General features: G+C 56.0%; 1 protein-coding gene across 2 annotated transcripts in view; it reads left to right on the top strand.

Moving 5' to 3' along the window:
- The window catches only part of Rhpn1 (rhophilin Rho GTPase binding protein 1), a 10,515-nt gene extending 1,420 nt beyond the window's left edge, over positions 1–9,095 (top strand). The window contains exons 2-16 of one of the 2 annotated variants that reach the window (XM_031346419.1): positions 2,582–2,633; positions 2,737–2,852; positions 3,586–3,714; positions 3,831–3,906; positions 4,622–4,699; positions 5,069–5,193; positions 5,280–5,446; positions 5,627–5,820; positions 6,238–6,394; positions 6,475–6,582; positions 6,946–7,140; positions 7,678–7,754; positions 7,912–8,058; positions 8,143–8,304; positions 8,738–9,095. In XM_031346419.1, the coding sequence (XP_031202279.1) occupies positions 2,582–2,633; positions 2,737–2,852; positions 3,586–3,714; positions 3,831–3,906; positions 4,622–4,699; positions 5,069–5,193; positions 5,280–5,446; positions 5,627–5,820; positions 6,238–6,394; positions 6,475–6,582; positions 6,946–7,140; positions 7,678–7,754; positions 7,912–8,058; positions 8,143–8,304; positions 8,738–8,911 (1,957 nt within the window). In that variant the 3' untranslated portion in view covers positions 8,912–9,095. The remainder of the gene's footprint in view (positions 1–2,581; positions 2,634–2,736; positions 2,853–3,585; positions 3,715–3,830; positions 3,907–4,621; positions 4,700–5,068; positions 5,194–5,279; positions 5,447–5,626; positions 5,821–6,237; positions 6,395–6,474; positions 6,583–6,945; positions 7,141–7,677; positions 7,755–7,911; positions 8,059–8,142; positions 8,305–8,737) is intronic. The other variant, XM_031346420.1, reaches the window with a different exon arrangement.
- Positions 9,096–9,696: the final 601 nt, after the last annotated feature.

Raw genomic sequence — 9,696 nt, forward strand, 5'->3', positions numbered from 1 at the left:
ACCCCCACCCCGTAAAGAGCTGACTCAGTAAGAGAAGCCTCGGAAGGCTTAAGGCTACTCTGTCCCTTCTTTCTATCCCTAGTCCTGTGTGGGGATAAGTGTGCCCTCCCTTTTGCTAACCCTTGAGGACCAGCCCAGTTCAGGTCTCTGGGTCTTTGAGTGGGAGGTTTTGTTTCTCTGGCCCCATCCCTTTCCTCTCTGGTCATGGCCAGGCCCTCTTCTGATTTGGTCACTGCTATGGCGATGTCCAAAGTGATGGCAAGCTCTCCCAGAGTTAGACAAGAGTAGCCAGCCACCATGGAGGTCAGCCATGGTTGAGATGGCCTTTGTTTCCAGAGGGTGGGGAGATCGTATGGGGGAGAGATGGTTACTCAGCATCTGTGTCCTCCCTGCTGGGCACTTCCCTCAGCCAGTGTGGAAAAGTGGGTGTGGGTTATCAGCTTCCAGAATCCATCCAGCCCCGCTTATCTTGCCTTTCCACCAAAACAGGTCAGGAGGCTGGCTTGGCCTCTGGAAGAGAACCAAGGTTAAGAAGGGCAAGAACAGGCCCAGGGTCTGAGACTGGTGAAAACTCAGAGTGGCTGGTTGCTACCGCCCCCAGCAGGTGTGGGAGGGGCTGGGGCTATAGGCCATCAGTGAGTTAGAGCCTTGAAGTAGGATCTTGGGGAAAAGATGTTTGTAGTTTTCCTACTAGCTTTGAAGACAGGAGACTATTGTGGCCTCAGTTTCCCTCCTGCACAGGTAGGGGTGGGCCCCAAGAAGGAGACAGTACAATGTGGCTCCACTCTGCCCCTATGCTATCTTGTGCCAGCTATTCAGAGAGTGAGTCACCTATCTGTGATCACCCAAGGATGACTTAATGGCCTCCTCTTGGTGTGAGCCCAGGTGCCATTTCTGTGGGCGCTCTTCAGTGACACTAGTCTCTCTTGGAAAGCTGGCTTCATGGTAAGAGCCTGGGGCCACAGTCAAAGTGATTGCCTCCAGGAGCTCCATCCATGCCAAGGCGTAAGCCTCGCTTAAACCCATGCAAGATGCCAAGGCTGTTCTTGGCATGACAGTAAGCCATACTTTGAATGCATGGCCAGTATCAGTACTGCCAGGATTTACACACACACACGTGCACACACACACATACACACACACACGCACATACACACATGCATGCACACATGCGCACACACATACACAAACGCGCGCACACGCACACACACATACACACATGCATGCACACACATACGCGCACAGACATGCACATGCGCACACACATACACACACAAATGTGCGTGCACACACATACACACATGCATGCACACATACACACACATGCACACACATACACACATGCGTGCGCATGCATGCACACACACCACTCTGTGTCATTTGGACTAGAGCCTTTGAGTTTCCATGACCTCCTCCCTCATATGTGATCACTAGCAAGTGTGCTCCCCAGGGAAAGAGCCATGTATAGAATCTCTACCACGGCAAGAACACTGCGTGGCTTGGACTTCATGCTGTGTAAGCACCACTGATCCCCATTCCTTAGCAGCTCTGGGAGGAAGCCTGTAGGCCATGGCTGAGCCTGTAGTTGGAGAGAGGGGACGTCTCAGATAAGGCAGGCCACTGCTCTCACGTTACACAGGAGGAGCGTCCATCCTACTGGAGCTGGCAAGGGGACACTGGAACCCAATGCCTTGTTTACTATATCATAGACCAACCAGGTACCCACTGCCTGAGCAACACGGGCTCATGGTCCATAACTTCGTGGTTCTCAGTGCCTGTGGCTGCTTCAAAAGCCTTGACTCCAGGGCTGCATAGGCCAGGTCCTTTTAAGGAGGTTCATCCTGGGCTTTGGTAGTAGATCTCTGGAAAGGTGGTCAGACCCCAAAGCAAATTGTACTACATGCTTGGTTGATCTGGTAAGTCCCCAGAGCATAAGACAATGATCTCAGCAAGGACAAATAGAAAAGGCTTCCTGTGGAGAGCTACAACATATTTTATTTTTATTTTATGTGCATTGGTGTTTTGTCTGCATGTGTGAGGGTGTCAGATCCCCTGGAACTGGAGTTACAGCTTTAAGCTGCCGTATGGGTGCTAGGAATTGAACCTGGGTCCTCTGGAAAAGCAGCCTATGATCTTAACCACTGAACCACCTCTCCATCCCTTTATTTTAATTTTTAAAAGATCTTATTTTTAATTCTGTGTATGTTGTTTGCATGTCCATGTGTGGTTATTTGTGTATGAGTACAGGTGTCCTTAGAGCCCAGAGGTGTTGGATCCCCCCTCAGAAGCAGAATTACAGACAGTTGTGAACCACCTGACATGGTTACTAGGATCCAAACTTGGGTCCTCTGCAAGGACAGTATGGGCTCTAACCACTGAGCCATCTATCAAGAGCTGGATCCAGAGCTCCATTACATCATATTTTAAACTGTGGGGCCATGGAGTACCCAGTGTTAGGAGAGTGGGGTATTTGGGGAGGCCTCTCAATGTATAGGCCAATTCACTGGTTGGGATGAGGCTGAACCTGAGCCTACTGTATCTGTGAAGCATTGAGGAGAAGCATCTCACCTCTGTTGTCCAGCCAGGCCTGCCTAGACCCATCCCTGCGACACCAGCTCGGGTTCCAGCCCACAGTGAGTACTTCTTTCCCAAGGATAGGCCAGGGTCCTCTGAGCTTGGCAGGGGCTATGCCGATGGGGGCGCTGCAGGCATAATAACCACTGGCATCCTCCACAGGGCTATGACTCCTTCGTGCAAAACCAGCCTGGCCAGCTTCAGAGTCACAGGGCTCGGCTCCACCAGCAGATCAGCAAGGAGCTCCGGATGCGGACCGGTGCTGAAAACCTCTACAAGTGAGCGGGGTGGTGATCCTGTTATTAGTCAGAAAGAGGGACACACGGGCAGATGGCCAGGACATGGCTACCATGCTGGTCCCAGTAGCCACACTATATACTTTGCCATTCAGACTAGACCCTCACAAACAAACCAGGCCCATTCCTGTCTCTGGGCCTCCCCCATACACGCTTGGCCAGAGGACCAAAGGCCTTTTAGGAGGCCCAACAGTATCTGGTGCACCTCAGAGGCTGTTCAGAAGAGGCTGTATATGGTACGTGGCTGGGCACTCTAAGGTTGGCGACCTTGCAAATGATGGATCATCTGACCCAGGCTACTTGCTCTGAGCACAGTAGCATTCTGTATACTCTCATCTCCCCCACAGCCTTTGCCCCAGGCCCATAATCCATCAGCATCCTCCTCCCTGTCATCAGAGACCTCCAGGTCTGTGTCTGTGCCCAGTACAGATACAGGGAGAGCTGGCTGTGACCATAGTCCAGGTGGAATCATACTGGAGAATGAGCTCTAAGAGGAGGCATCCTAGATGGGGGGAAGGGGGAGCATCTTTGAGCCAGCCCTACTTAGCCCTGCTCCCACCCTTACTCCAGCAAGCGGAGCTAGCCCAGCAGCACCCACCCCTGTAGAGGAGCTCTGAAGCGCGGGTGGGGCAGGAGAGCTGCTGTGAGTCTGGGTCACTGGAGAGGCCTCAGGCAAGGGTCTTCTCACCTTCTCACCTTCCCCCACCCCTCCCAGAGCCACGAGCAACACCTGGGTTCGAGAGACAGTCGCCTTGGAGCTAAGCTACGTCAACTCCAACCTGCAGCTGCTGAAAGAGGAGCTGGCGGAGCTGAGCAGCAGCGTAGATGTGGACCAGCCAGAGGGGTGTGAGATGCCAGGCGGGGCACGCACACACGTGTGGAGGGTGCACCTGGGTGGTGGGAACCTCAGGGTAGGACTCCAGGCCGCTATGGGTCTAGAGCCCATTCTTCTGGTTCTAGTGAAGGTATTACTATCCCCATGATCCCCCTGGGACTGAAGGAAACCAAGGAGTTGGACTGGGCCACACCACTGAAGGTAAGTGCTGGCCTGTGAGCTTTGCGAGGCATGGCCCTGAAGTGGGCTGGGGGAGGGGGACTTAGATGCTTCATAATCTAGTCATCTCATTGAGGAAACTGAGGACAGTGGAGAGGAAACTACTGCACTGGGAACTGAACCTGCCCTCCTGCTACCTAATTCTTCTGTCCCCCACAGCCTGGGCTAAGGGGTATAGGAAGGATTGGACTGGGGTCTTGCCCCAGAATGGCTGTGAAGGGGAGCCTCATCATTCTGGAATCCCCAGTATGACCACCAAGTTTTAGGATCCCCTGGCTCAAGGATATCACCCATCTGGTATCTACTCTTTAACAACTGGCTCCTGAGTGACCTGCGGGGGGGGGGGGGGGGGGGGGGGGGGCTCAGATCCCAGAATAGGCCATGATCTTTTTGTCTAGGGCCTATAGGGCCTCATGGGAAAGAGACATGACCTTATGATTTAGCGTCTGAGTCTCCAAGGTGGCAGATGAGAAAATATGTGTAAAAAGATGAGACCATAAGAGCCCTGGCCCAGTTCTGTCTTAGGAACCCGGGCCCCGGGGACCAGAACATCAGCACCCTCCAATGTCCCACAGCTCCCAGGCCTTCAGCCCTTCTGCTTGGCCCCAAGTACAAAGTCAACCTGCTCGACCACAGCCCCTCCCATTCTCAGAGCAGGCGTGGAGTGCCCCAGGAACAATACCCGCTCTTCCCTCAGGAGCTGATCTCTGAGCACTTTGGAGAGGATGGTACCTCCTATGAGACAGAAATCCAGGAACTAGAAGACCTACGGCAGGTGGGTGGGCTGCTCCCCATCTGGTTGCTCCAGAGACAGACAGAAGAGGAAGGCGGGAGAGAAGGTTGGGTCCCAGTGTGGAGGTTCACATGGATTCCCTACATGGTGGGAGGAAACCCGGGAGATAGCCAGTGTTCGTGGAAGGACCTGGGACTAACAGCTGACTCTGTTCTGGCCTGTGCTCTATTGCTCTTAGAAGGAGCAGTGCACGGCCCCTCCTCGGGGCCCTACTTGGCCTCTTGGACCAGGCTGCCTTCAAAGTCCCCAGGATGTCAAGTGCTCCTTGGGGATGATGCCCAGGGACTTCCTAGGGTGGCATCACAATGGTGAGTCTTGGAACTGGGCCCACCCCCGGACTCTCCCTTCTAGGCCACGAGGACGCCCAGCAGGGACGAGGAGGGCCTGGATCTGCTTGCAGCCTACTATAGCCAGCTGTGTTTCCTGGACGCACGTTTCTTCAATCCCGCCAGGAGCCCAGGGCTGCTCTTCCACTGGTAGGGCCTAGCAACAGAGGCGGAGGCCCAGGGAAGGGAGGCCAGGTCGTTATGGGAACTGTATCCATCCTGACACCATGCCACAGGTACGACTCGCTCACGGGGGTCCCGGCACAGCAGCGGGCCCTGGCCTTCGAGAAGGGCAGTGTACTGTTTAACATTGGGGCACTCCACACGCAGATCGGAGCACGGCAGGATTGCTCCTGCACCGAGGGCACCAGCCACGCCGCTGAGGCTTTCCAGAGGGCTGCTGGTGAGGGCTGTAGACCATATAAGAGGGGTATGGTGCCCAGCTCTGCAGGAAGCAGTGCTGGTGGACATGGCCTCCCCGTGTGAAAAACTTAGCACATAAGCCCTTCGATGCGAGGTTCTGAAGGCGGTCCTGGTGGGCCTGGGGAATCCCTGCCCGCATGAGCACTCTGTCCCTCCTCAGGGGCCTTCAGACTCCTGAGGGAGAACTTCTCCCATGCGCCAAGCCCAGACATGAGCGCCGCCTCCCTCACCATGCTGGAGCAGCTGATGATTGCCCAGGCACAGGAATGCATCTTCAAGGGCCTTTTGCTGCCAGGCTCTGCTACACCTGACATCTGTCCAGATCAACTGCAGCTGGCTCAGGAAGCTGCCCAGGTGAGGGCAAGGAGCCCTGCCCAGAAGCCCAAAGCAGTGGTCACTCAAAAGAGCGAAAAGCAGAGCTCAGGGAGACAGGAGCAGAGTTGGGATGGAGCCGGGTCAGGGAGGGACCTGTAGCCACAGACGAGACACCTGCATCTAGTGCTCCGTGTCATTCCCTAAAGCCAGTCGCCGTCCCAGTTTTCTTGAGGTCCTGAGACTAGGAACAGAGCCCCCAGATGCCCCGGTCTGGCTCAGCTTGGAGTCTAGGGAGAGCCTGCTGGACTGTGGGGTGGAGTAGATGGATATCAAGCCCAGGGGACAGAGGCAGGAAACGAAAGCCGTCTACTCAGGGTTGACTGGCCTCGTCTCCTGAGCTCCATGGGCTGAGGGAAAGGCAGAGGCTCCATTTGTCCCTGCGTGCCCTGTTGACAGGTGGCAACTGAGTACGGGATTGTGCATGGGGCCATGGCCCAGCCACCCGTCCGAGACTACGTGCCTGCCTCCTGGACTAACCTGGCACACGTCAAAGCTGAGCACTTCTGCGCCCTGGCCCACTATCACGCAGCCATGGCCCTCTGCGAAAGCCACTGTGAGTGTGTCACCGCACGTGCCTGTGTGGATCCATAGAGGCTCCCTGCCCAGGCTCATGGCCTCTCTGACCCCTAACAGCAGCCAAGGGTGAACTCTCAAGGCAGGAGCACATCTTCCAGCCCCCAGATACCTGTGAGCCCCAAGGTCCCACACTGCCGCAGCATCCAGAAGAATGCAGGAAGCTTGGTGAGGCATCCCAGGCAGGCCCGTGGACTAAACACGGCGTGGCCCCCATAGTCACTCAGCAACTGACATCCCCTGGCTGGTGGGAACTGCTGAGAACAGGGTTGTTAACCTGGGCAGCTGGGGACATAGCCGGGGACAGCTCCTTCTTTCCTTTTCCTTGCTCAACTGTTGGGCCTGGCAGAACTTTCCTAATCTGGCCAACACTGTCCTACCCTGTGGCCCATTCCACTTCCTGATGCATCCTGAGACAGAGGGTCTGGTACCCAGCCTGGATGGGCCAGCTTGCATGCATGGTGGTTGTGGTGGGGGTGGTTGTGGGGTGGGGTGTGTGTGTGTGTGTGACATTGTCATGCCCGTGCACAGCCAAGGCCCACCTGAAGCGTGCCATCATGGGCCAGGAGGAGGCGCTGCGGCTTCACACCTTGTGCAGAGTCCTGCGCAAGGTGGACCTGCTACAGGTTGTGGTGACTCAGGCCCTGCGGCGCTCCCTGGCCAAGTACTCGGAGCTCGAGCGCGAGGATGACTTCTTTGAGGCTACAGAGGCCCCCGACATCCAACGTGAGATTCTAGGGCACTTTGGGATGAGTATGCCAGTCAGAGGGCCAGGCCAAGCCCCTGCAGCTTACAGCTGAGAGGCAGTCAGCAAGCCAGGTGTGGTAGCACGCATCTATGATCCCAGCCTAGCACTAGGGACCCTGAATCAGAGTTGAAGGTCAGCCTGGGTTGTGTAGGGAAGCCCTCGTCGGATGGGTGGGAGGCAGGCTGTGTTGAGGAGTAGGACCTGGAAGAATATCAGGCCAGAATCCCCTGCTACCTCCTTCCCCGCTTGACTCTTGCAAGGCGAGAGGGGACAGAGGCACAGTGCCAGCTAGGGCTTCCAAGTGCATTCCTAGGAACTTCTACATATATTCAAGGAAATAGCATATCTCCAGCTGTCAGTAGGGACAGCTAGGCTTTGAGGACCCAGGACAGTCCTGTGTGCAGTTGCAGGCCACACACTGAGCTGAACCAAATCCTACTCGTGGAACTCTGGTTCTGGGAGGGCCTAGGGCCTGGGGTTCAGCTCCAATTCTCCTTTCCTTCCTGCTTGGTCAGCCAAGACCCACCAGGCCCCAGAGGTGAGAATGCCCAGCCTGTCACAGGTGAAGGTGACTGACTTCTTCCATCGGCTGGTAAGCAGGCCAGTTCTCCCCGCCCCCACATGTCCCTCTTCCCTTCAGCCACTCTCCTGTTCCTGTTCCAGGGTGTGTGGGCCAAGATGGGGTGCCAGACAGGTCAGGGGTCTGTGACTGCCACTCAGCCAGCCCTCCACCACTTGTCTCCTCCCAGGGACCCCTGTCTGTGTTCTCAACCAAGAATCGATGGCAGTTGGTAGGGCCTGTGCACATGACTCGAGGAGAAGAAGGCTTTGGGTTCACACTGCGTGGAGACTCACCGGTCCTCATCGCTGCTGTCGTCCCTGGGGGTCAGGCTGAGGTAAAGGCCCACTAGCCCCTGATGCTGGGATCCTAGATGACCATAATGTACTGCCACCACCTCCCTGACCCACATTCTCCATAGTCTGCTGGCCTGAAGGAGGGTGACTACATCGTGTCCGTGAACGGGCAGCCATGCAAGTGGTGGAAGCACCTGGAAGTGGTGACGCAGCTAAGGAGCATGGGCGAGGAAGGCGTGAGCCTACAGGTCGTGTCCTTGCTGCCCAGCCCTGAACCACGTGGCACGGTGAGCACTTGGCCTGGGGCAAGAGCCCCAACCCTCAGTCTTACCCAGCCCTGGTCATTCCCACCCTGTGTCCGGGTACTCAGAGAGAAGGTGGCCAGGCAGCCTTCACTAGGGGTGACTTTCAGGACAATGGTCACCTCTGACGGCACCTCCATAGTGTGGCTACTCTCCTGCTCCAGATGAATCCCCTAGACCACCTCAGTGGGATTTTTGTCCCCATAGTAGAGGATTCTAAACTAGGCTATCCTAGAGGTCACATCAGTCCAGCATGGCCACTCCAGGGTTAGGTGGCAAGCAGCAAACAAGGAGCCTCACAAGGCCACTTCAAATGCCCCTAACATGTCCCTAACACACCTATCACTCCTAGAGGGCTCTAATCTCTTCTCAGAGTCACCGATAGGGCTGACCACATTCATCTGTGTCCTGGCTGCAGGGACCCCGACGGCCAGCACTGATGTGGAACCAGAGAGAGTGTGGTTTTGAGACACTGATGCCTGCACGTACCCGCCCCTGGCCCATCCTTGCCTGGAGCCGCAAGAACAAACAAAGCAAGACTGGGAGCCACCCTGACCCCTGCACCAACAGGAACTGTGTCACCTGCCCCTGAGCTGACACCCTGTACCCCTGTGTGCTCAGGGTGGCTGCAGGGGGACATAGTCCTATGCACATCACCCTATAGCCAGCTCCAGCTAGCCAGCTGTGCCTCGTGGGTTCTGTCCTCAACTCTGGGGGGACAATCAAGCTGCCCCCACCTTGCTTAGAGGTGTCTATTAAAAATGCTGGTCAGATGAGGTGAGTCTGAGTCCGGTACTGGAGCACTGGCCACTTTACCCCACTGGAGATAAGTCTCAGTGTAGCCCAGGTGTAGTGTCCCTTTGCAGAGGGCAGCAGAGCCGGGGCTATCCTCCTACAGCAGGCCTCTTGGCCTCTTCCATGCCCCATCTACTCTGCAGCTGCCTGGTTCTATCCTTGTGTCCAGTTGCTCTGGGCATGTGCCCTCATGGCCCCGCCCTGATTCTGCCTAGGTTCCTAGTAGCCCTTCTGGTCACCAGCCTCCCTTGCTGGTTAGTCAAGGTTCTCCGTGTATAAGATCCCAGCAAAGGCATTTTATCTCCAGTCCCCTCATACACCCCCAGCTTTCAGACCACTCTGTTGCCCATTCCTCCTGCTCCCATGCAGGTTCTGGCAGGTTCCTCAGAAGGGTGGGCTCAGGACCTGGACTCCAGAGGGACAGGATGGGGGTGCTACATGAGAAGCATTCCTGAACTGTGCACAGCTGAAGCCATGAAGATTCTCTGCCTCAGAGGCCCTGGAAGGTTCAGGATGGAAACAGAAAGGCTGTATGTATCTCCGTGGTAGAGAATGCAAGAAACCCTGGGCTCAGTCCCTAAA

The sequence above is a fragment of the Mastomys coucha genome, unplaced genomic scaffold (genome assembly GCF_008632895.1).
Source record: "Mastomys coucha isolate ucsf_1 unplaced genomic scaffold, UCSF_Mcou_1 pScaffold11, whole genome shotgun sequence".
Lineage (NCBI taxonomy): Eukaryota > Metazoa > Chordata > Mammalia > Rodentia > Muridae > Mastomys > Mastomys coucha.